At 42.4% G+C, this 27849-nt stretch overlaps 1 protein-coding gene across 1 annotated transcript in view; it reads right to left on the bottom strand.

The window, feature by feature from the left end:
- Positions 1 to 27849, bottom strand: part of KREMEN1 (kringle containing transmembrane protein 1) — a 156046-nt gene that overhangs the window by 61155 nt on the left and 67042 nt on the right. The window contains exon 3 of the mRNA XM_083151487.1: positions 15200 to 15291. Coding sequence (XP_083007613.1) covers positions 15200 to 15291 — 92 coding nt within the window. The remainder of the gene's footprint in view (positions 1 to 15199; positions 15292 to 27849) is intronic.

The raw sequence follows: 27849 nt of genomic DNA, 5'->3' as shown, positions 1-27849 counted from the left end.
TGGAATCAATGTAAAATGGGTCTCAGGGACCATTTTACATTGATTCCAATGTAAAAATCGTGTTGATCGCGTTGATCGCATCGCATGCGATTTGGTTGCATAAGATGCGATTGACGCAATTTTTTCGGACGCGATCAATGCAATCAAAATCGCAGGCGCCGTGCTAGGAAACAAGTACCCTTTTTTATGTGTAATAAAGTTTTTATTTTTTTTTGGTTGATTTATTTATTTTGTAACAAAGCTCTAAGGTATATAGTACTTGTGCTTCTCATCTCTAGTTCTAATGTAGGGTACACACTCAGTTCCCCCCATTTCAATACAATCTCGACCGATTGTATGTAAAATGGGCATGTTTTGGCATGTTTTAGATCCGATTCAGATCCGATGCGTGTCCCCGCTGGTCATTGGGTCATTTTTGCAGAACCTACCTGCTGCAGGTAGGATTTGAAAACGACCCCTTCAACTGGGTACATATCGGGATCAGATCCAAATAGAATCGGATGCAGATTATGTGCGCATTGTATGGTCTTTCACGATCACGATCATTCTGGTACGTACCCAGCATAAGTTTTCTTATGAAGAGGACCCAGAGAATCTGCATTTACATGCAAGTCACGTGTCTGGTTTTCCCTATTACCTTGAGTTATGATTTATTTATTTATTCATTATTATAAAGCGCAACGGAATATGCTGCGCTATATAAGAAACTGTTAATAAATAAATAAATAAATTTACTATTGTTTTTATTACTACTGTTGTTACATCAGCTGCATAATGATATGACATTTGTGTAGGTCCTGATTACTTTAGGGTTCCATTTCCTAATTTCAGAAAGAGTTACCTACTGTATATGGAAAACGCCTGTTTTAAAGAAGGATTAGACAAGAATAAAACTTGCTTCTTGTTATTGGACTCACATTTATACTATCACACACTATCCCATTATAGTTCCATTCAGTGACCAATGGCTATAACGGGAGTAGGGTGTGTGATGCACACAGACTTCACTGCCACCGTATAACCGCTGCCTGTGATATAATATTTGGGACAATATTATCACAATGGGCCTTATTCGAGTTCACTCTTTCAGACAAAATCCTTCTTAGATGGACAAAACCATGTGCACTGCAGGGGGGCAGATGTAACTTGTGCAGATCTAATTAGATTTGGGTGGGGTTTTACTTCAAAGTGAGATCTATATTGCAGTGTTAAAATAAAGCAGCCGGTATTTACCCTGCAAAGAATCACCAAAAAATCACCAAATCTATTTCTATCTGCACATGTTACATCTGCCCCCCTGCAGTGCACATGGTTTTGTCCATCTAAGAAGGATTTTGTCAGAAAGAGTGAACTCAAATAAGGCCCAATATTATTACTAAGATATTGATATTGGAGATAGAAAAGGTTTGTCATCTGTGCAAGCTTCTTGAAAGTATTGCTGGAAAGATGACACCCCAGCAGCAGTTATTAGGGGGTCCACTATGCACGACCCCCCTTATTTATCAACACATATCTGCCAATTACTAATTCCTGTTTAGTAAGAGACACTGAAGGCTGTGGGGAGAGATTATTATGTGTTTCCGGTAGAATTTGGCATGTGGTGTTTTCAGTCCTACTGGGCCACAACCCCACTAGACAACACAATGACCTGAATCTTGTTATCTTACTCTTAAAATATTAATTCTGTGATGTGACTATGCAAATGTAGCATGTAATAATATTCAACAGATTGGCAAAGAAAAGGTGGATCTTGAAGATTATAACAACCAAAACCATCGCCTATACGAAATGTCCCGTTCTGCTGCAAAGCTTTTTTCTCTAATTTTAGAATTGCTATGGGTAACCAACTCTTAAGGGTAATATAAATATAACTTTTTTGGTTGATAATAAATGATTTACAGTTTGTATTTTTGGACAGAAGGGTTTGCCTGTAGAAACAATTCAGCACTCATTTCCCTGTACATTGTGATTTCATTTGTAGGTCTGCAGACACAAACAACAAAAGGCTCATCTCACATTACAGAGTTAGAAATAAAGGTGCCATCATTGTCTTCTACCTACTTTTTTCAATGTCATCCAATCATGTCTACAGTGTGTCCTGATGACCTCATGCAGCGCTCACAGTTTGTAATTAGACAGAGCCAAGCTGTCTGGATACACATAATAATTCCACAGTTATTACCTCTTCCCTTTTCAGTTCTCACTTCTGTTCCCTGGTAATGAGGGTTGCTTTATTTTGAAGGGGAAACTTAAAGCAAAGTCTTTGTCTCCAATGAGACTATTTTTACTTTACACATATAAAGACTGACAATAGATATCTGTATTGTATGATACGCTTGAAAACTCACAACTGTCTCCAAATTCAGTCCAAAGCAAATACAGATTTACGTTTAAATAAATCAACATATTTTTGGGGGCGTTTTGGGCCTGATTCATAGCTGCATGCAAAATGGATTTCCAACTATATTTTTGGTGGCCACCTCTATGCAACTGCACTGCTGATATACATCTGCATACCTCCCAACTTTCTAATTTCCCAAATCAGGATGTGCCGCACCTAAGGCAAAGCCATCCTGAAAAGGGGGTGGAGCTATGTTGTGTGGGCATGGCCTCAGGAAAGGGGCATAGCCTAGCACCCTCCCTCCTCCCGGCATTGAAGAGATGCCGTGCGCTTCCAGAGCAGAGCAGATGTGATCTCTGGCTCCCCCAACTGCCGCCCCCCTACCCGAGGGACATTGCCAGCTGCGATAGGGATGAGTGGGACAGTCTCCAAATAGCAGGACTGTCCTGCTTAAATCGGGACAATTTGGAGATATGCATTTATGGACACTACTTCAGTATTAACTAAACCGTTCTGAAGGCTTTGCAGTGATATATGGGTTCCATTTTGTATATCTGACCAGTTTACCAACAGTTGAAGCAGATATTTCACTGGGTCTTCCAAATCTTACCATTACTTAAATAGTTTAACTTACAGACTTACAGTAACTTCAATTTTGTAATGATGGCAGTGGAAATTTTAAGTTGGAAACATTTAGACAACACATTAAAATCTGACTCTTGTTGGTAAAGTCATTATCATCATCATCATCATCATCATCATCATCATCATCATCATCATCATCATCACCATCTGTCAGCTGCTCTGAATCCACAGCAGAGTAATTCTCTTCATGCTGCACACTTCCCCCTACCAGTCATTACTAGTAATTACTTATGAACTTGGCTGGGCTGAGCAAATACTTTATCCTCTGTAAGAGTGGCTTCAGAGGACAACATCTATAAGTGCTTATTTGGAAATTTATACAAATTGGACTGTTTCCATACATTGGATGTAAATTAAGAAATATTACTAGTTAAAAATCGGTTTTCTAAAAAAATGCCCCTGATGAAGTCATGGCTATGACGAAACGCGTTGGGTTTCTGCTTTGACCCAATGATGTACACCATAACAATGCTAAAAAGGATGTTGTATTGACATACCACAACAAAATACTTGTAAACGCCAAATTGCTGCCTTGCCCCTGGTTACAAGAATCATACTTTCCGCTATGTATTTCAGCTCTGTATATCCAATATGGTGGGAAGGTGACAGCAGTTATCACTACTGTGAATAGTACATAGTGGGGATATTTTCATTTAAAAGTAAAATATTTATTGCATTACAGACTGTTTATCTAGGCATTGCTGGGAAAATAAATACATACTTTAAACCTTGTAGTCTGGTCATCATCAGAATATAAAATACCCCATGACTATTAAGGCATTGAAGCGTCGAACCCCATAATGCCATTTAATATATTGATCTTATATGAAATAAAACGGACTTGATAGCAATATAGCAATTATTTGTATACATTTATCAATACAACGAGTTTAAATGTAACCCCTTGATTAGTTGTTACATTTGCAGCATACCTGCTATGAAAGGTTGCTAAAGGGAATGAATTGCTGGGGACACCTGCTGTACGTTTAGTAACTGATCAGTCTTGTCTGGAATAAAAAATCTGCACTGTAGCCTCATAATGAATACAAAGTAGGAAGACTTATACATATTGCTGCAGGCTACAATTTGGCAGATATACACAGATTTAGAAAGAGGGGGTAATCATAGCTAGCCAGCCATCAATATAATAACCTTCAGCAAGGAAAAAGAATTGTTAACCATTGTTAAATCAAAAGCATAAATCCTTCTGTTTCTGCGGAAATTCATTCCGAATGACATATCCTCTTCTGCTCAGGGAGTGTTTTATCTTTCCTCATCCCACCCTATCACCATCACAGAGCAAATAAAGTTGAGAGAGGTCAAAGATTTGGCTCACGAAACTCCTGCTGAGTCCACAGTGATAAAAACTGCAGAAAGTAAAGGCTTCAAGTGAATCCACTTTGGAAGCAAATTATAAAATTATATAAAATAAAGATAATAATCAACTTGTAATTTATATTTCATTGTGGTTATTATGAGAAACTGGAACTGGTGGTCTCATACTTGTCAACATTCTGGCTTCTCCCTCTGGGCATAGCATGGGGGGGGGGGCATGGTGGGGGGGGGGGGATGTGTAATTATGTAATTGTGGTCCCACCCCTGCTACACAATGCCAATATTACAGCATTGTGGGTGGGGGGCAAGTGGAACAAGGATGTGATTCAGCACAAGTGGTGTTAGCGGCAGGCTGGAGGTGGGCAGGAAGACTTGTCCACACCTCTGGGAGGCTGGTAGCGTCACCTAAATTTTGGGAGCATAGGCAAGTAAGTGTTGTCTACCTCATTTAAGCTTGTACTAAACACTGTTTTTTTCTGTGTACTGTTATAATTTATAATATGTATATATATATATATATATATATATATATATGTGAGTGTGTGTGTGTGTGTGTGTTGTAGACATGGATATTTATTTCATGAAATGTCAATAATATATACCACAGGTTCTCAAACTCAATCCTCAGGACCCCCACGCAGTGCATGTATTGCAGGTCTCCTCACAGAATCAGTGAAATAATTAGCTCCACCTGTGGATATTTTAAAATGTGTCAGTGCCAGGTGATCTGCTGGGTGACCTGGAAAATGTGAACTGTGTCCCGAGGACCGAGTTTGAAAACCCCTGAAACATACTGTACTTTACAAAAAAACAGTAAAATCCAATGTCATCTCAAGAAATACATCCGTTCCCTTTACTGCTCCTTCCTTACCAGACATCATTCCATGGGACATAGGGTATTTGTATATACATGGCCAGTGGAGCAACGGTATGGTGCATACAGTTACCCCAGGTGGACTTTAAGATTACAGCAAAAAAGTCAGATGGGATCTACCAATTGGCAAATCAGATAATGTACAGAATCCTTGCTGTAGGTGGAATAAGCTATTTAATAGCACAAACTTATGTTTGTATAGTATACACTATGTATGCTGACTCTCTAGCTGCTCCCTCCTGGATGAAGCAGCAAGGTAGCTCAACAGGGACAGCCTGGGGGGGAGCAGAGTGTGAATGTATCTCATATATATATATATATATATATATATATATATATAGTGCAAGGGTGGTCAGGTCTGGCACTCACAATTTGCTGGTGATTTTTGCTGGGGTGCCTTCCTCTGGAACCGGCTAGAGTTCCTATGTAGGTGTGTGGAAGCAGGCGGCACTCGTCAGACTTGGTAGTGGAAAAATAAAAAGCCTTTATTTATCCGACGGCGTTTCGGGGATTAACCCGTTTTCAAGTACATACGTATGTCCTTGAAAACGGGTTAATCCCCGAAACGCCGTCGGATAAATAAAGGCTTTTTATTTTTCCACTACCAAGTCTGACGAGTGCCGCCTGCTTCCACACAGCTATATATATATATATATATATAACAACAGAAGAAATCCGGCACTCCACCAAAGAATCAGCTGTACTTGCTCCGGTGCCTTCCCAGGTACTGAGACCAAATGTAGAGAAAATGGCAATAAGGCGTCACTCGGAGACTGCATAAAGTTTCAAAGCTTTATTGTGGTGACCGACACCAGTGTTTCGAGCTTTATGCTCGTCCTCAGGGTACAACTCACAGAGTGAAAACAACCATTATAAATACCCAGCACAGATTCCCGCGCCCGCCAATGTGTCATTAAACTTACCTGATCCAGGTGTTACCACGGAGCCTGTCGCGTGTAGCTTAATCAACAAATGGATGTCTATAGACGTGACCTGATACGATTTAAACGCGATAAGAAACGCAAGGTGCAATTAGACTATGAGCAAAACCGCGTTTATCTATGGCTTAGCACTGATAGACCGAAGGGAGCTAAGAAACCCTTTGAAAGACGTTACAGGAATCGTCAACATCTGGATTATGAGGGTACAAGCACTTCTGCCAGCGATACGGATGTACAAATTGCTTCCACCTCCACACCTGGTGCCGGCCCTTTAGGTGTGGACACCCAAGCCTCCCACAAGCCTCCGGCAGGTCGAGGCGCAGGACGCGGCGCGGCAAGCAGAACGAGCGCCAGAAAAGGTCGGAAAGTCGTTCGCTAGGTAAGGACTTGGTCTTTAATTTGTCTAAAACACCCTTAGACACCACTGAAGTGCAGATACTCTCTAAGGGGTTATCTTTTGTGCCCACAAACAAACGGGACAATTTTCAATGGAAAGTGGACACTTTTAGATTTGGCCGGTCTTTGAGACTCAAAGAACATTATGCTAACCACACTCCCGCTCCACAGACTGACAAAGTGAGTGAGGTCGCTCCCCCTATGCCAGTTCAGTTGAGAAATCTCCAACCTAAATCTAGATTCGACCCACAGTCTCATAATCCCTCTATACGCTCCTTCACGAGAATGATGGAAAATTCCATCCAATCCATTGAGCCTTCTCTTTGTATAGCCAATAACCTTTTCATATCTGAACGGAAGGCCTTACTGTCTTTACAAAAAAGGACAGATATAGTAATACGGAAAGCAGACAAAGGAGGCTCTGTGGTTGTACAGGACCTTAATGATTATTTGCTTGAATGTCAGAGACAGTTGTCGGATGGCGAGGTATATGAGCACCTGAGTGGTGATCCCTCGGATGCATTTAAGAATGAATTGGACGGTATTCTTGCTACAGCTTTCAATGAGGGTATGATTTCAGAGGACATTTGTGGAGCCTTAAAAACTGTTTTTCCTATTGTGCCCCTGTTTTACACCTTACCAAAGGTGCACAAAAGGCTTGTGGATCCCCCTGGCAGACCCATCATCTCTGCCAGGGGTTCCTTATATCATCCTGTTTCTACCTACCTTGATGCCTACCTGAACCCCTGTATTCAACAGACTAAGGCTTACCTAAAAGATACGAATATGTTGATTAAGCGTTTACAGGAGGTAGAGGTGTGGCCTAATGATATGTTATTGTGTAGTGCAGATGTCACAAGCTTATACACCTGCATACCCCATGTACAAGGGATGGATGCGGTGTGTTCGCTTATTGACAATAATGATGTATATGATGGCCCCAATACGCAATTGTTCTTGAAACTGTTATATTTGGTCTTACATAGAAATTACTTTACCTTTAATGGTGAGATGTATAGGCAGAAGCTTGGGTGTGCGATGGGGTCCCCTGTGGCCCCGTCGTATGCCAATGCTTTTATGTGTACAATTGATAATGTCTTGTTCCACCATGGACCTAACAGCGGTAAAGTTTTATTATACCTTCGTTATATCGATGACCTATTGATTTTTTGGCAAGGCTCCGCCCAGTCCCTGACTGAGATGTTTGAGACACATAATAATTCCGAAAGTCCGGTTAAATTTACCTTCACCATTAGTGACAGTGTTGTTAACTTTTTGGACGTAAAAATCATGAATGATAATGGGAAATTATCTACCTCCATCTTTGTTAAAGACACTGACAGGAACACCTTGCTACGTCATGAAAGTTGCCACCCATTGCCCCTACGGGATGGTCTGCCCTATTCACAAATGTTACGGGTAAGACGCATCACTAGTGACCCTATTGAAACGAGCAAACAATTAGACATTATGCAAGATAAGTTTGAAGCTAGGGGTTATAGACGGGGCCCCCTGCTCAAAGTTAAAAAGAAAGTTATGCAGATGTCAAGGGACACAGTTCTGAACCCCACAGATAGGACAGACCTTAACAAATTAAAAATCCCGTGGGTGAATGATTTCGCTAGAGATAGCCAGTTGGTCACTAAAAAAGTTAAACAACAGTGGTCTCTTATTACGACTGATAAAGATCTGCATAGTCTTAATAAATTACAGATCATGCCGTCCTATAAAAGAGGGAGGAATTTGAGTGATCTTCTTGTTAAATTGGATATAAGTGAACTTACCAAGAAAGCGAAACCCGCACACTTTTTGACCCGACCAGCAGGGTGCTACAAATGTGTGGGATGTACCACCTGTGGTTCTCTTCTGACAGGGAAGTATATTAATCATCCTTACACTGGCCGCAAGTTCCCTATTAAATTTGCTGTCACTTGTTCCACAAAATTCGTTGTCTATGTTCTGTCTTGCCCGTGTGGTTTATATTACGTGGGCAAGACAGAATGTCAATTCAAAGAGCGGATGGCCAACCATCGCCATGCCATTAGACAAGCTTTGGCCAGCGGTAATAGTGACCAGCCCTTTGCACGCCATTGCGCGCACAAGGGACATAGCGTAGCCAGTCTGAGATCAAAAATTATTGACCATGTCCCAATACATTATAGAGGAGGAAATAGAGGAAAGAAACTTCTTCAAGCCGAGTCACGATGGATCCACTTGTTGGATACCATCGCCCCAAAGGGGTTAAATGAGCAACACGGCTTGCAGAGCTTTCTGTAAATGGATCTGTGCATTTTCTGATATTTTTTGCTTTGATATTTTTTTCATTCATTTATTTTTCATGGGCTACTGTGCTATATAGCACAGTTGGGTCTGTATTCCGGTTGAAAGCATATTTAGTTTTTCATATGGGTAATTGCAGGTTTTTTGTACCTTTAAGAAATACAATATGAGATTCAATGCCACCACTATGAATTGATCATGTGACTAAGCATAGGTCGGACCTTCATTAGTATTAATAAATGAAAATTAAAATAAGAATAGGGGAATCAGTTTGGCTCCTCTTCCCTTTTAAGGGTTATGATACTAATAGAGTGTTTACAACTAATGGTCCCACCTAGCTGGGTTATTTTTTAATTTGTCCGTCAATTTTTATATGTATTTTTTATATGTAATTCTTATAATTAAATCCTTTATGTCTGTGTGATAGGTATTGTGACATTTTCGCATATGTATTTTGCACTTTTTTAGCACTTTTTAATATTTTTATTGTTAATCACGTATTTTTCTTACATTTTTACATTTACGATATATGTCACGTTGTAATTTGTTGTATATTTGTACGCACTGTCACTTTATTGGCATTTGTTTATGCCCTTAGGTGAATCCTGGTCTAGGGAAGCCATGCGGGTCAGTGACGCGGAAGTGGGGGAAGCTCCGGTCGCAGGCGTGCGTTCCAGACGGTGTCGCGCATAGCGGTGACGTCATCGGGAGGCACGCTGAGCCGCGGGAGTGCTCCAGCTACACGCGACAGGCTCCGTGGTAACACCTGGATCAGGTAAGTTTAATGACACATTGGCGGGCGCGGGAATCTGTGCTGGGTATTTATAATGGTTGTTTTCACTCTGTGAGTTGTACCCTGAGGACGAGCATAAAGCTCGAAACACTGGTGTCGGTCACCACAATAAAGCTTTGAAACTTTATGCAGTCTCCGAGTGACGCCTTATTGCCATTTTCTCTATATATATATATATATATATATATATATATATATATATATATAAGAAAGTCCAAAAGACTAGCACCCTCCTCCAACACAACGTCCACCACGGTGCTCAGTAGAAAAACTGGTATACAGGTTCACTCTAAACTGCGAGCACCCACGGGATTTTTCAGCAGGACATCAAGTAAACCACACAGGTTTAATTTGCAAATTAAACCTGTGTGGTTTACTTGATGTCCTGCTGAAAAATCCCGTGGGTGCTCGCAGTTTGGAGTGAACCTATATATATATATATATATATCTATAGAAAAATGTGAAGAGAGAGGCGCTTCATGGTGCATTAAACGAATAACAGTTTAATATGAGAAATGAACTTCTCCACAATAAAAGAGAGTCAGAGACTCGTACCAAAAAGCAGGGCACTGTGGACTGGGTACCACACGATTTTACAATAATAAAACCAGGCAAGACTGCTCACGATTCATCCAGACCCGGCAATCCGAACACGACCTGCAGAGGGCTGCACGGCTGGCTTGCTGTACAACTATCGGGGACGCGGCGGAGCGCTGGAGACAGGAGCAGGATCAGCTGGAAGGCACGTCGTAGGCCACGCCCTGACGCGTTTCGTCGTAAGACTTCGTCAGAGGGCGTGGCTACTACGCGTGCACGTCCAGCATATGAAGCAACTGGACCTGTCAATCACAGACGGCCAGGGCTAGGGGACGCCCCTAGTAACTTAGAAAAAGACAAAAAGACGGGTATAGCCGGCTGTAACTTTGTACTATAGTACAAGGTATGGGCTCAATAGCTATTAGAAGCTATGAGCTTAATAGATGTTATGAAATAATATAGATGATATATGGCAAATACCGGAATAGATAATTAGTGCCACAAAAGATTAAATATACGGGGCATATTAAATATAAGATTCCCGTGGGTGAATGAAGCCAAGCAGTCTTTCACATTATGAGATACATATACATAGACCTAATTGTAAGTACACAGTTCCAAAGCTTATATAAAACACTAGAAACAGTATAACTAAAAGTTAAAGCTAAAAATTAAAATCACGAAATTAGTCGACATCAATGTGTCGACCTACACTAAAAAGAATTTCATAATATATAAAAAACTCATTAAAATGCAACATACAATTTGCCACATCAAAGATATAAAGTGCAAAGACTCTTCATTAGTGCTGGAAACGAGAAAACACTAAAAAAGGGGGATTTTTAGGACCAGATGCTAGGATACCAAGAATTTTGCTAGCACTTCAAATCTTGGATTACTTTCAATTCATAAACGGAGTAATCTCATAGCCCTCGTTGAGACCCAACGGGGCTAGAGTATTCAGCCGCAAAATCCATGTGGTTTCTCTCTTAAGGAGATATTTATCATGATCTCCACCTCTTTTGCTGTGTTTAACAAATTCAATACCCTTAAAACGCAGACTAGAGGGGTCAGATTTATGCACATCCCTGAAGTGTCGGGAAACACTATGATTAAGAACAGAGTGTTTGATGTTGCGGATGTGTTCAAGCACACAGACTTTCAAGCATCTTTTAGATTTGCCGATGTACCTGAGCCCACATCCGCACACCAACATGTATACCACAGATGCAGTATTACAATTGATAAAACTGTTGACTTTAAGGTCTGTGCCGTCAATAATATTGCCTTTTTTCATGAAAGGGCACACCTTACATCTGTTGCATGGGAATGAGCCATGGATATTTAAAAAGCTATTAACCAGCGGCCTTTCCACAATGGGTTCAAGCTGGCTTTTTGAAACCATCGATTTAATAGTTTTTGCACGCCTGTATATCATTTTAGGTGTATCAGGTATGTGATGACCAAGAATTGGGTCAAGTTTGAGAACATTCCAGTGTTTTCTAAATATTTGATTTAGTTCTTTTTCATGGGTATTGCATTGCGTGATAATGAACGTATCACTGGACTTCACAGTGCTAGCAGATGTAGTTGCTTGTACCTCAAGGGCTGTGGAAACAGGGGATATAGCAGCATCACCTAGACCCATAAGTTGACGTCGATCAAGAGTTCTTGATCTTTGCAAAGATTTTTGTACAATATTCTTTGGGTAGCCCCTTTTGTCAAATCTGTCGACATATGTTTGTGCTTGTTCTTCAAAAACAATGGGGTTGGAGCAGTTCCTTTTTAAACGGAGGAACTGCGAGTAGGGGATATTATTCTTCCAAGCTCCCAGGTGGCAACTAGTGTAATCCAGATAGCTATTTGCGTCGACCGGTTTAAAAAAAGTCGACGTCTGGATTTTCTTATCAGTAGGAAAGTTGCTCACATCCAACCTTAGGTCCAAAAATTCAATTTTTAAGGGATGGAATACTGAAGTAAACTTTAGATTAAAGGTGTTAACATTCAACATGTCGACAAATTTGGCAAACGATGACTCATCTCCCTCCCAAATGATGATGATGTCATCGATATACCTTTTGAACAGTTTCAACTGTTCACAGGGGGTACAGGTAACCATTTGTGTTTCCCAACACTCCATATAAATGTTAGCCAGGCTTGGGGCACAAATCGTGCCCATCGCCGTGCCGCACACCTGGAGGAACCACTCCTCCAGGAACTCGAAATAGTTAAATTTAAGCACGAATCTGAGACAGTGGCAGATGAACTCTCTTCTCTCAACAGAAATAGAAGGATCGTTGGCCAGGCGTCTCTCCACAGCACAAATACCACCCTGGTGGGGGATACTGGTGTAGAGCGCCTGAACATCGATGGAGGCAAAATGATATCCTTCCCTCCATTCAACAACATCCAACAACTGTAGCAAATGGGCTGAGTCCCTAATGTAGGTTTCTATTAGAGGAACATATTTTTTAATATAATGGTCCACATATTCAGAAATCCTAGAGGTAAGGGACCCCACTCCGGCCACAATTGGGCGACCGGGTTGGGGTATTATCCCCTTATGGATTTTTGGCAGATGATAGAACGTAGCCAAATTTGGGGACGTATTCAACAGATACCTATATTCGTCAAGGCTTAGAATCTTATTATCAAGACCTTTTTTGAGCAAATTCTCAAGCTCAACAAGAAACTCTTGTGTGGGGTTACCCGCTAATTTCAAATAAGAATAAGTGTCTAATAGCAAGTTATATGCTTCCTTTATATAATCGTCTCTGTCGACAATAACAACGCCACCCCCCTTGTCAGCGCTTTTAATAACCACAGAGGTATCAGACATTAAAGTTTTTAATGCTGCTCGTTCTCTAAAACTCATATTAGATCTAGTGGGAGCTTTTAAATTTAATTTGTTAAGATCATTTTTGACCATCTCCGCAAACAAATCTATATAAGGACCCCTTGATTCCAAGGGGTAATATGTAGACTTAAGTTTTAGTTTAGAATTTTGTGAGTCTTCTTCTATCTCTGTAGTTCTGTTATATATATATATAGCAAACTCATAATGGTGGCACTCATGTAAAGAAGAGTCATAGACATGTCTTGTGCGCACAAGACACGTCTATGACTCTTCTTTACATGAGTGCCACCATTATGAGTTTGCTGATTGTGGCCCTTTGTGTGGGACCAATCGGTGGGCACCTACCTGAGACATGTTGAGGAGTGCTGCTTCGCATCGGATGTGTATATATATATATATATATATATATATATATATATATATATATATAGTGCCTATCTTGACTTTGCTTATTGTTTACTTAGCTGCCTGCTTACCCATTGCACTACTACTTATGATAATAAACCTTACTGGTTCACATTCATCATAGTATTGGTTCCTGCATGTATGTTCAAACAGGGAATTTCACTCTTGACCATGACAAAGTCCATCTAGTGCACCAAGAAATTGACCATTCCCAATACAAAAGACACTTCATTTGATAAAATCTATACTAATATTAACTTCATTACTCATAAATAACAATTACAATTAACTATACTAATCTTACCACAAAGTAGATTCCAGAATTTTTTTTAAGTCTCCCGAGGGGCATCACATACCTCCCTGATCTTACTTCTCTGTCAAGTAGGAATGCAGAGAGTAGCCGCGATGGAGTGATTTGCCTCATTATACAATCCCTCTAGCTACTGCACAATTATAAGAGCTTAATATACTAGTCTACTTTGCTATTAAATAATTATCATAGCTCTGTACTTGATTTTAATTCATTTAGCCATCTACTTACTAAATTAAATTAGCAGCTTGTTCCTCCTAAATAAAAGTAATGAATCCACAGGGATATCCATGTACTGAACTCACTATACAACTTGTTAAGTGGACAAGCAGTGAGAATGGTTTAAGCCAGTAAAATATTTTGCTGCTATTACTATGCCTTTCTATGTGGTAGGTTTTCATCTAGGATACCCACAATGTGAAAATGGGTAGCAGGCTTCGTGAAGGTTGCCGGTAGGGCAGTAACTATTCCACCATCTCAGTCTTACGCACCAGTTACACAGCCCTCATTACAGACCTGAATGGAAGGATTTAGCTTTCTACCCAGACAATAATATTGGTTTCAATATTGAAAATCCTGGTTGTTGTCAGCCTGCAGAGAAGTGCATCGGGTCAGCTTTAATTAACACTATTTTTACAGTAATATTTGCATACAATACAATTAGGGTTTATTCATCAAGACACCTACAAATACAGTACATGCATAGTATATAAGTACTAGTACCAGTATATGGCAGAATGTACCTGTATGATAGGGCTATAAGCTTCAACTCCAAATTGAGATTGTTAAAACTACTTTTTGAGATACTACTACTTTCCTGCTGAGCGATCTCACTATATATTCCAGTGGCGTAACTACAAAATCCTCCCCCCCAGCCCTGCTTTGCCCCTCCATTTGCTGCTGCTACGTCTGTGGAAGGGACCCACAGATCTACTTGTCCTGACTCCCGGCCACAGATGCGGCGGGGTAATGGTGTGTACACACGGTAAGATATGCCTTCCGATGTTGACGATATAGTCAACATCGTGTCGGCATCACATGCAGATCGCAAGCTGATTGCAAGGGTTTTAACCCTTGCGATGTGCTTGCGATCCCGATGCGCGTTCATGTATCGCAAGACAGATAGTCTTGGCTGCATTGACTATATAGTGCAGAGCTGCACTATATAGTCAAAATTGTGGCACTGCATGCATGCCGTGCTATGCGAGTCCCGATACGATATGATCTTACCGCATGTACACACCATAAGGCAGGTCCTGGCAGGCGGCAGCGGTCTGCAGCGCTATTGTTACGCCACTGATATATTCCTAGATTGCTGCTGGATTTGCACAGAAAAAAACAATGATGTGATAAGTCTGTATACAATTTAAATTCTGCATTATTAAGCAGAACACTTGTACTACACACATAAAATAAATGGCCAAGCACAATTCCCAAATCTCAAACAACAAAACAGGATTAAGAGGAAGATCCCGCCAGTCTTACTTCTGCAGGTTGGAATGTCGCAGTATTTCCAGTACACGCCATCCTCATGCTCAGCTATGTAGCACCAGGGACTGACGTCACCATCTGGGTTTCTGACAAAGAAAAAAAGGCAGAGTTAAATGAATTAGTACAGTTAAGAGAATAAAAGGAGCATGTTACACTCATTTCCAATAAACCTCAAATAAATGTTTTTTTCTATAATAAATGTTATTCTTGTGAAGAATGGCAGCCTAGAGCACACTCTGAGGGAATCAAATTGTTGTTTCTTTGGGCCTGATTCAGCACTGATCACAGGGCTGCAAATTTGCATCCCTGGCGATTATCGGACAACCACCCACATGCAAGGTCCGCGGTGCGTATGTGCAAGCTGTGTGTGCGAACAAAGCTAGCAATATCTAGCTATCACTGGTCGTTCGCAAGTTGAGTGACAGGCGCCGGGCGTTTTTTGACGGCACAATGTATTTTTTAGTGTACCCAGAAAAACACAGGCGTTGTCCACCTGTTGGGAGGGAGGGCCGCTGATTTCAGCAGTGGCCTCCTTCTCCTCACAGCCATTGCAGAGCAGAGTAAGTCTAGACTGTAAACGAGGGGAAGTGAGTGGGAATGGTTCTCCCTGTGTGCATGGCTGCGAATGCTGTCTGTACATGCAGGACAACAGAGGACATCACTATCTAGGGCCATAGATTTTCCTGCTATAACTTTTGAATTTATGGAAAACATTACTCAAGCACTCCATTCATCCCGCTTGGTGCAGTATTCGCCAAACCCTAGAGAAAAAACAGGCTATACAATGCTGCAGAGGGGTGTGTGAGCAGGACCCAGAATCAGTAGCCACAATTTCTGAGGTATCAAGGTGTTTTCAGCATCTGATTGGTCTTCCTGCTGACTCCCATATGCAGCCATTTATGTCTCCCACAGATATCTGGGAGTAGCTTTAACATTGGAGGATATGTTGTAAAGGTGGCCATAGACTCTTGCAATGTCTCGCAGCAGTGTATGGCCATCCAATTCCCCTTGAGCCACCTGGGCCTTCCTGGACAGAAGGATCACATGCAATATGTCGCATGTGGTCCATTCACATGAGATATTTCGCATGTGACCTCATTCCCCACCACGGGGAAGGGTTCCAAGACGAAGATGTGCAAGCAGTTCCGACCTCCAATGGGTTGTCAAACACATGCGATTTGGGCTGAATTCTCGGCCCAATCCATCAGAATCGGGTCAAATCGGCCCAAGCCTTGGAGAGTAATAGACAATCAGCTATTCACTGTAATGTTACAGGCTGTATTTGAAAAATTACAGGAGCTGATAAGTTATTAGTAATACCCCTTTTACACCGCCGAAAAATCCGGGTCAGCGGCGGGTCAGACCTGGATCACTGATGGTGTAAATGGGGTTGACTCGTGTCCATTTACACAGGACTTCGATCCATGTCCTGACCTGGTTTGGACCCGGCTAGGACCTGAGTCGAGGCCGGTGTAAATGGCCCCAGCACGGGTCGGGATGTGGAAGCAGTGGGGTCCGGCAGTGCAGGCGGCCAGGGGGTCCATCCCGCGTATGGGAAGTCGCCGGCGTGGTCCCTCCAGCGTATGGGAAGTAACTGGAGAGGGTCCCTGCGGCGTATGGGAACTACCGCTACTAGTTCCCATCCGCCGCAGGGACCCTGCCAGTTACTTCCCATATACTGGATGGACCCCCTGCCCACCTGCACTGCCGGACCATGCTGCCTGGATGTGCAGGGGGGTGATGATGTGCAGGGGGAGTGATGATGTGCAGGGGGGTGGTGCAGGGGGGTGATGTGATGCTGCAAGGGGAGTGATGATGTGCAGGGAGAGTGATGATGTGCAGGGGGAGTGATGATGTGCAGGGGGAGTGATGATGTGCAGGGGGAGTGATGTGACGCTGCAGGCCATTTGTAATGACATCCACAAGGAAAGGCAGGGCTGACCCAGGTCTAGTGTAAATGGTGCAGACCCTGGTCCGACCCAGGTCGAACTGCTGTGTAAATGGGGTATGAAGCAGGATCTGATGCTGGAAACACCAGTGTTAAAGGACCAGGGTCCGACCAGGATTTTTGGTGTAAAAGGGGTATGAGATTACCCATACATGTGAAAGGTATCTAGACGTGACGAAAATGAGTGCTTTGCAATAAAGTTGTTTGGAGATACAGTAAGTTATATTATACTGGGGGCGTGGCCTGGACGGGAATGGAGAAGGACACGCTGTAGGGAGCTCCTGCAATACCCCTGCTTCCTAAGAGACCATCCATCTCCCACAAACCCCAGGCAGTGACATCCTGCAGTCCCCAGACCCCGGTGACCTACCCGACCAGCGGTGAGTTGAGCTGCGGAGCCGGGGGAGGGAGAAATCCTTCCCTGCAGGTTGCGGCCCTCACCTCACATCAAGCCGCGGCCTCGATTTCGGGAGTGCCCGGCGGCTAAGCTCCGCGCTCCGGGCCGCGATTCCAGACGGCGCCCAGAACCCCCCAAACCATCAGAAACCCCCCAGCGGGTGCCCCGCTCAGCCCCCCTGCCATCCGAGCACCTCTCCCACCGGCAGCTGGGACGCCGGAGCTCCGGGAAGCAGAGACTGCTCCATCTCCCTCAGCCCGGCGGCCATCTTGGAAGACCCGGGGATCGTGATCCAAGGCAGAAAACCATCTGGGGAGCGGTCAGCAGTGCCCCCGGCTGCCTGAGCACACCTCCGGACACCCATCTGGACAGGGGCTGAGACAGTAAGTGTGACCTGTACTGTCCTACTGACCAGGCCTGACATCCCCAGCAGAGTGCCAGCGGCCATCTTGGTTGGGGCACTGTGTGGGAGATCCACATAAACCACTGGACCCCCTGGCACCTTAACTAAAAAATGAAAATGCCAAACTAAAAAGTGTACTTTAGACTTCCGGTGAGCGGGATGCCCAAAGCAGCCGCGTTTTATAATAGCTCCCTGTAGCTGTGGAGAAAATTTGCCACCATCGTCCCCCAGCTGCATCCTGACTGCTTCTAAAATACCCCACAGAGAAGCCAACATTGTGCTGGTCACATTGATGCCCCATTGGAGTCAGGGGAGCGATCTATCACCGGAGTCTGGCCTTTAATTGAAAGGCCTGCTTGATCGCCCGAGCCTGGGCGTGAAGATTGGCGCTGCACGCCGAGCACGCCCCACGAGGCAATAACCTACCGAAACCCCCGCCACTCACCAGGCATAACCACCTGTACAACGACCCGGAATTCACACGCTGTCGGCGACCCTGCTGTAAAATATAACTTAGATCACCCGAATCACAACCTACCAAGGGATCACTGCTGAGGACATCGACAGAGGATACTTGGAGAAATATATATTGGTTGGGACTTAAACCGACTTGGACATAACTGGGATACTGACTGAAATCATCTGAAAACTCTTCTTACACCCTGCACGGTGTATATCCCCACATTATAACAGAGACAGTGTCTTCCCCCTGCTTCTGTAACACAGACGCGACCAGAAATTACTGCAGAAATACAAAGAACACTGTCGCCACATCTATACTACAACTGAACTGCTGTGGACCCCACCGTCCATATCTATATATAGTGCATCGCTGAAACCTGGTGATACTGTTTTACGGTTACCCTTTAAAGCTAACTCACTTAGGACATAAATGCACCCCTATGTTTAATGATATAGGATAATATATCCTCTACGTTCCTATACTGCTTAACGGTTTCCCTGTAGCTGCTGATCATATCGTATAATTACTGGATTAATTGGATCCAACAAATGTTCAAATCTCTATTACTTGGTTGATTAATACAATAGAAAATATTTCCAGTGATGATACTCCACTGACATCTAGTGGTGATATATTTTACTACAGTTAGTGAATCCTGCCAGAACTTAGTTTGGGTCTTTCTTATTGACACATAAATATGTTTCCTGGAATATAGATTAGTAGCATATGCCTATGTTTATATGATATTTTAATCAACATTTGCCTGGGCCACATACCGTGCTTACCCCCCTGGGCCACGATACCACTAATTAATATCCAAGTGATATTAAAAACAAGTTTCTCACACACACCCTGCCCTTAGGGTATGGAAAGGTTCATTGAAAAAAATATGCCCCCCAAACAACCTGCAAACACAGGTAAAACAGGGAAAAATAAAGGATTGAGCCAGAAATCTGGCCCTTCCTCCCCGAGTAGTGTCTATGAGGACACTGCTGAATTACACGAGGAGAGACATACCTCCCTGACAGCTAAGGAAATCTCAGATTTCATGATGCCACTTTTAGACCAAAGATTTAACAACCTGCAAGCCAGTGTTGACGCAGGATTGGCACGTATAGATGCAAATGCCTCCCGCATCACCGCCCTAGAGTCACGGGTCAGTGATGTGGAGGATGACTTACAGAAATACCAAGATGAAACCTCGACGCAGGAGGGGATCATACAACAACTCCAGGAAAAACTGGAAGATTTAGAAAATAGGTCACGTAGAAACAATTTGAGGTTCATTGGTATTCCAGAAAGTGTAGTGGGTAATGCACTCACAACCTTTTTAAGCACAGACCTACCTAGGGCCCTAGGTGTAACCGATACCACCGATATACCCCACATTGAAAGAGCACATAGATTGGGAGCAATACATGATGTTGCCACTAATCGCTCAAGACCTGTAATTGCCCGCTACCTAGATTATAGGAGAAAAGAAAACATTCTGGCAGCATATCGCAAATCCAAAGATTTCAAAATTGGTGACCAAAAAATCCTGATTTTTCAGGATTTTTCAGCATCGGTTGCCCAAAAACGAAAAGCATTCTCAGAAGTCTGTACTTATCTGTACAGACACAATCTGAGGTTTGCGCTCCTATACCCCGCAAAACTAAGGGTGGTAGAGAATGGTACCCAGATATTCTTTAATGACCCAGAGGAGGCGAAATCTCATTTCATGCAGGATAGATCACCCCGGAGGTCACCCAATAGATGATTCCCCTCTTGGGTAAAAGCACCCATAACCTCACATGTTACATCCTCCCAGGCAGATAAAATGAGACTCATATAACTACATTTAGTTTACTCTGTTGAGTATTTGTTGTAAAGAGCTCTAAGTGCGCACCTCATAAAAAAGGAGGTGCCCACAAAATTTCTTTTTTTTTGGTATTAAGGAAAATGTTTGAAAATGTTGTTACGAGATGTTGCTGGAGCGTGTTTTTCTCTATATTATTGAAACTTCTCAAAGTGTTGTCCGACTGTCGAACTCTGATGTTATTTTCTCTATGCTGTTGGCATTATAATATAATTATGTTGATTTTTTATGTTTCCCGCGAGGGACTACAACAAGGGGACCCGAGACTGCCTTTGAAACACATTTATTGGAAAACTCCCAGCTGTTACACCATGGACGTGGGTGAGTAGCCATGCCGTCCACCACTCACACAAATACACTTCCCCCTAAACCCTTAACCCTTATTTCTTGGAATGTCGGAGGCTTAAATAGCCCAATCAAGAGAAAGAGAGTTACAACACGCCTTAAACGTTATAACCCTGACATAATCCTGCTACAAGAAACACATTGGACATCCGATGAGCCAGCTACATTAAAAGCCCCTTGGATTGGTTCCTGCCTGTCTGCATCCTTTCATAAAAAGGCCAGAGGTGTTGCAATCTTATTTAAAAAAGACCTACCAATATCCATACTTTCTGAAACTATAGACCACGAGGGACGATACATAATACTAGACATCGAAATTTATAATACAAAATACACACTAGCAAATTTATACGCCCCCAATGTTAATACACACACATACCTCCAAGATTTTGAGCACACTCTCCAAAGTACTGCAAACTACCCTATAATCTTAGGTGGAGATTTCAACATGGTGGAAGATCCTTCACTGGATAGATCACCGAGTACACCCAGAACTACTGACTTTCAGAGCCGATACTTATTGTCTCTAAAAACAACATTGGGACTCACGGACCCCTGGAGACTGCTAAATCCAACGGATAAAACACACACCCACCTATCACTGGCCCACAACTCATTATCCCGTATTGACAAATTCCTAATAGCTAATGAGCTAATGACTGACATTTGTAAAACTGACATCTATGATATTGTAATATCTGACCACGCCCCGATCATGATTGCTCTCAACCACCTAGATATGCACCCAACAGACTATATATGGAAATTCCCCTCGTACCTATCCAATTCTGATGACTTTAAATCGTACCTTACATACCACTGGACTAATTACATAGATGAAAATCTGGATTATTGGGATCGTCCAGACATTTTCTGGGACGCCTCCAAAGCTGTTATGCGGGGTCACATAATTAGATACGTCTCCAAAAAGAAAAAAGAGGCCAAGGCAAAACATGACACCCTTAATGGAGAAATGACAAAAGCGTTTCACAGCTATTCGGATAACCCATCAGATTCCAATTTACAGGCATACAAACAAGCTAGACAGATATTTGAAACATATCTAGCTACCCAAGCAAAACGATCAATAGATTATACTAGGAACAGATTCTACAGGTGGGGAGACAAAGCCGGTAAACTACTAGCGATGGTAACCAGACCTCTGAGAAGACGTAATATCATTACCTCACTTAAACACCCAACCTCTGATACAATCATAACCAAAACCTCTGAGATTGCCTCCCAATTTCAGAGGTACTTTGAAGACCTCTTTGCCTCACCACCTGTGGACCCTGCAACTCAAAAATCTCAGTTCCCAGAGGAAGTTTTACCTCTCCTCACACCAGACCAAAAATCTGCTCTCACTGGTAATATTACAATAGATGAAGTTAACCTAGCGATTTCTAAACTACCAAATGGCAAATCCCCAGGACCAGACGGATTCACAGGGGAATACTACCGTCTACTTCAACCCCAAATTGCCCCAACATTATTAGAACTATTCCAAAATATATACAAAAATAGAAACCAATCCCCTCTTTTCAACGAAGCTTTTATCACGCTTCTGCCCAAACCTGACCGAAATCCTAACCTCTTATCCTCATACAGACCAATAAGTCTTCTAAATGTTGATTATAAACTACTAACAAAGATAATGGCCCTACGACTCCAAACTATTTTACCGGACATACTCACTACCTCCCAAATGGGATTTGTCCAGGGGCGGCACTCTGTTAAAGCTGTGCGAGCAGCACTGGCAGCAATTATCTCATCACATGATTCCCCACAATCTCGAAACATGCTCTTAAGCTTGGACGCTAACAAAGCATTTGATATGGTCCTTTGGCCACACTTGTTCTATGTCCTGGAAAGGAGAGGTTTTGACACAGATTTTATTGGTTTTATCCATTCTATCTATCAAAATCCTTCGGCCTCACTATTGATTAATGGCTGTAGAGGGCCCCGTTTTTATCTAGGGAAGGGAACTCGTCAGGGATGCCCTCTATCACCACTGCTCTTCAATATTGCACTGGATCCCATACTACGCACACTACACAACTGGACAGATTTTAGAGGTATAAAAATAGGCACACAAGAACTGAAGTTATCGGCCTTCGCCGATGATATCCTCCTATATATAGCCAATCCAGAAACTACATTACCTTTAATACTAGATAAACTAGTTTCCCTCGAACCCATCACCGGATTCAGCATCAACGTGGAAAAATCCAAAGCAATGCTCCTGTACGGACCCACTAATCCCCCGCCATGGACAAACCAATTTACATTAAAATGGCAAACCTCACACATACCATACTTGGGAATTATGATACCCCGCAACCCTGCTAACCTATACAATCTCAATATCACCAAAGCGGTCACTACCTTAACTGATGATATTAACAAATGGGAACGCCTCGCACTGTCATACTTAGGAAGGGCCAACCTGCTAAAAATGGTGGCAATTCCCAGACTGTTATACCCCCTACAAATACTCCCAGTACTGCTGACAAAAAAAGATACCCAACACATTACAATGCTTTTCCGTAAATTTATTTGGAAAAAAGGGCGTGCACGTATCGCTATGAGAAAACTTATGCAGCCAGTGTTTAACGGCGGTATAAATTTCCCAGACATAACCACATATAACTACGCAGCATTATTCAGACACCTGCGTGACTGGCTACATACCAGCTCTGTTTATACAAACACACTGCTAGACCAGGGATTTCTGGGAAATACCAGCCTAATTAGCTTCCTACATCAACACGACCAGGAAATTCATGACAATCTGAAACTTAACCCCCTTCTATGGGCCACTAGAAAAATCTGGCATATATTGCGACACTCAGCAGGCCTGAACCAATACCACTCTCTATTTCTACCCCTCCTAAATAACCCTGCATTTCTGGACGGCATGGCTGCTCACCCCTTCTCTGCTTGGAAGATGGCAGGAATCACCTCTATAGAAACATTGGTCAAAAAGGAGGAGAAACGTCCTTTGTTGTTCTCTGAATTGTCAGCTCAATATTCTATGGTTAGCCCATACCCACTAGCATTTCTACAAACTAGATTTTATGTATCGCATGTTCTCTCCCATTTTTCAGATGCGGATTGGAACAACACCTTAGATACCATGTTGTCATACCAGGTCCCAGTCTCCAAGGCGGTATCTATACATTATACTTATTTAAGACAAATTATTGATCACTCCACTATTAAGAGGGGAATGTCCACATGGCTAACCCACTTCCCGTCATTAGATATATCAAAACTGCAGAAGGGTCTTCTTTATTCCCGGCAAACTCTCAAGGCTAGCATGTACACGCAACTTTTTCTCAACATTTACCATAATTCCTATATATCCCCTATCAGAAGCTACCATATGGGGAACTCTACTACACATACATGTCCAAAATGCCGGATGGAAAAGGCAGATAATTTCCACTGTCTATGGGCCTGCCCAATAATCCGCTATTTCTGGCTCCTGGTGAAACGCTACGCAGAAGCTAAATTAGTTACACACGTTCCTCTTACACCAGAATGGGCAATATTGGGCATTTTCGACCCAGATGCTCGCATAACAAAGGAATGTAAAAAACTCTTACTGGCCTTGAGTGCAGCGGGAAGAAAAACCATCCTCCAGGGTTGGATCGACCACACCCCCCCTCAATTCCCCCTTTTTTTAAACAAACTCCACTTTATATTTAGAATGGATTGGGTAGAAGCTATTGTTGACAGAAATAAACAGGTGGAGAAATTCTTCCTTTTATGGGAATCCTATATACCCAATCTGCCATCTAACACAAGGAAAATGATCCATGCCAGCCTTAACACAACTACTTGGTACCTTACAAGAATGGCAGCTCAGGACCCACCTGTTCCTCTTGATTAACTCTTAGACATCCTATATAGTAGCCTCATTGTTATATGTTAAGACAGTCGGACATAAGATTTCAAACAACTTGTATTGTACTGAAATAATTTTATTGTGTAAAAAACACTGTACAACGTTTGACATGTGATTTATAACACGTGAACGCAATGTCTCAATAAAAAAGTTTATAAAAAAAAAAAAAAAGTTATATTATACTTTTATAGAGAGCACAGGAACTGGTAAAAACTAGCACAGCATGGACATTCCAAACTACCTTCACAATATATGAGGATGCAACAAGCATATAAATTAGCACCGTACTTAGTTCTCTTCAGCTGTCAAGGCTCATATGTCAATAATTATGTCGGGAAGAAATATATATTTCATTAATATTTTTTCTTAAAAAATAAATTGAAAAAGTTAAATATAAGGTTTCAGTTAAAATGAAGCCGGAATCATGGATTATGCCAATGAGATCAGTGAGTTAGCAAGAAGCAGTTTACAGATTTTTCATCAACTACTCAGGGTACAGTATCTTGATAATTCATAAACAGTTTTAATAGTTTGACATCATATGGTCAACACGAATTTGCTCAAAAGGTATTAAAGGTTGATAGGTACAAAGGTCAACCAATCAAAGGTCAACAGGTTCAAAAGTCAGAGATGACAATGGTCGACACAAACGTCGACAGTAAAAAAAATTTCATGTTTTCCCAATATTTGCTTGATATACTGTCCACATGAACTACAAATTGGGATGGCAAGTGCAGCGGTAATGGAGTATGTTGCTTTGCCCAAAGCATGGTGAGCGCAGAGAGACTGTGAAGGTTGGAAGTTGCCTCAGCCTGAAGGGAATAGGTCTATTAAGCATTTCAGAATGGTGAAAATGGGGGCGTGGCCTGAAGACGCATCATCTGTGAGGCCATGCCCCCTTTTCATAGGCCATGCCCCCATTTTGGGCACTTGCGCGGTGTCCCGTTCTCAAGATCCCATATGTTGGGAGGTATGCACCCGTCTCAGTAGTGCAACTTAACCTACAAACACATTCTCAGAATATAAAAGCAGTGTAATTACTAAATTATGTGTGTGTGACAGTAGGAATACTTGAGGTACACAACATTTGTCTATTCCTTTTGAATTCCATTCTGTATTTGACCCCAGTCTATCAGCTGTAAACAGCCCCTAAGTGCACACACTATTTGGCGTTGATCTGTATATGCAATTCCAATGTGTTAGAGAAAGATTGTCTCCTGAGGAAGCCGCTGAGGGACTATAAGGCAGAGAAACGCGTTGAGAAGAGGACACAAAGGCTGCTAAACCATCTAGCTGTCGGATTGATCTCGGATAAGACCGCAGTGCTAACAGTCTGAGAAATTTGCCGCTAAACTACAAGCCGCTGACATGGCCCCTGGATTACAATAAGTATTACCACAATATAAATGTGCACATGTTTGTGGGGACTTGAACTCTGACCACTAATCCTGCTAACTAGCTCTGTTAATGAGCAACAAAAATCCGCAATTGCATGCCTAAACAAACTAACCAGTTCTAACATTGAGGGGGGAGTTCTTGTTGTATATGTTTGTGTGTCTTGTATGTCTATATTGGCCATAAAATTGTGTTTTATTATATATTTTATATTAAATATTTCATATATTCAGTACAGCGCTGTTCCTATCTTTCTTTTTGGTTTCTGTGTACAGTAAAGGTTAAAAAACATACTGCTTGCACTTACAGTAATAAAATAGTGCTTGCCCAGCATATAATGGAAACAGCAGGTATTAAACCTCTTACTCAGTGTGATAGTTTACCAGCCTTTTGTAAAACCCCCACAACCAGTTAATTTTCTTATTAATCTTCCTAAACTTCTTTAAAGCACCACTAAACATGATTTATTTGACTGATTTGGACGAAACCAATGCGAGGTGGTAAAATATATGGCAAAGTTGCATAACACAGAGGGTGTAGAGCTGTCAAGCTTAAAACAAGAGAAATATAAAGTTCAAGTAATGCTGATTGTACATCCAAACCCAAGCAATGAAGTTGAACATTTTCCCATTCTTAACATATTTACTCTAAGTAAGGCCATCTAACTCTTCTGAGCCTTAACTATGGTGCTGATCCAAAGTGTAGGCGCCCCTGCACAGAGTTTAGCGATTAACTTAAACCTCCTCCTTCTTCATTAGCTGTCAGCTGGAAAGAGGGGAGTAGTCATTTATGTGAATGGTTTCTGTTTTATCCACCCCTTCTTTCTCTTCATGTGACATTTGTTTTTCTAACTTTGCAGAATACGTGCAATTTTGGGTGTGAGGTATGTGACCATACCCATCACATACCACCCACCTTTGGCTCTCATGTAATTTGCACCAGCCTGAAAAGAGAGCTGAGGCATGGTAGTGTTGGTGTGGCCTCGGGTAGGTGGAGTGTGGCCTAGCACCATGACCCACCCAGTTTTGTTATTTAATGGGGGTGCTCAGCACTCTCTGAGCAGCTCCCCTCCTTGCACTGATAGATGCTGGCTTGACAAACAAAGCATCGATAATTACTGGCTCTCCCAACTGCCCAACCCCCCCACACCTGCCAGCGGCACATTGAGACCCGTGGGGTCAGTGTCCAATTAGCGGGACTGTCCCATTACAATTGGGACAGTTGGGAGGTATGCTATTACCTTCTTCCAAACTGCTGCATTGAAGTTTTTCCTTTTTGCCAGCCCCATGTCTTAACAGCATTGTGGGCCCTAGGCAGAGCAATGCTCTGGGACCCCTACTAAAGTGAACAAAATATAACTTCCTACCTTGTCTTTCCACCTGCTGTCAGCCATCCAGCAATTAGCCTGTTTACAGCCATTAACGTTTGGCTGAAGGCTCTGATTTTGTGTAGTTCCCAGCAGCTGGGCAGCAATCTCTACTAGCCTCACAAGAAACTTCGGAGGCACCAGAAAACCCCTGCCCGAAGGCCCCTAGAATTATGAGGCCCCAGGGCAGCTGCCCCGTAAGACCATGCATTAAGATGGTCCTGCCACACATCACAGCTATAAGAAACTATTTTGTGCACCAATTGATCAAGATCTTGACAGGACAGCAACCCTGATAACAGATAAGTATTTAGCAAAATTAGGAATTTTACTATAACTTTACTGACGGGTTCTAATGTGACTTTGACCATGCATTCACACAAAATAAGCTGTTTTGGAGGGATCCCAAGATCCTCTTCAGCAAAACTGGAGCTGGTTTATTCTGAGCTATTTAACAATGTTTGCTTCCTAGCACAGCAATTTGGAAATAAGCTGTTACAGTGGAAGGTTTCACGGCAGCTCAAGGCTGCTGCATGTGCAGATAGCAAAGTCCTTTTTC

Source organism: Crinia signifera, chromosome 1, assembly GCF_055691185.1.
Source record: "Crinia signifera chromosome 1, ASM5569118v1, whole genome shotgun sequence".
Lineage (NCBI taxonomy): Eukaryota > Metazoa > Chordata > Amphibia > Anura > Myobatrachidae > Crinia > Crinia signifera.
This window is presented reverse-complemented; position numbering and strand designations above follow the sequence as displayed.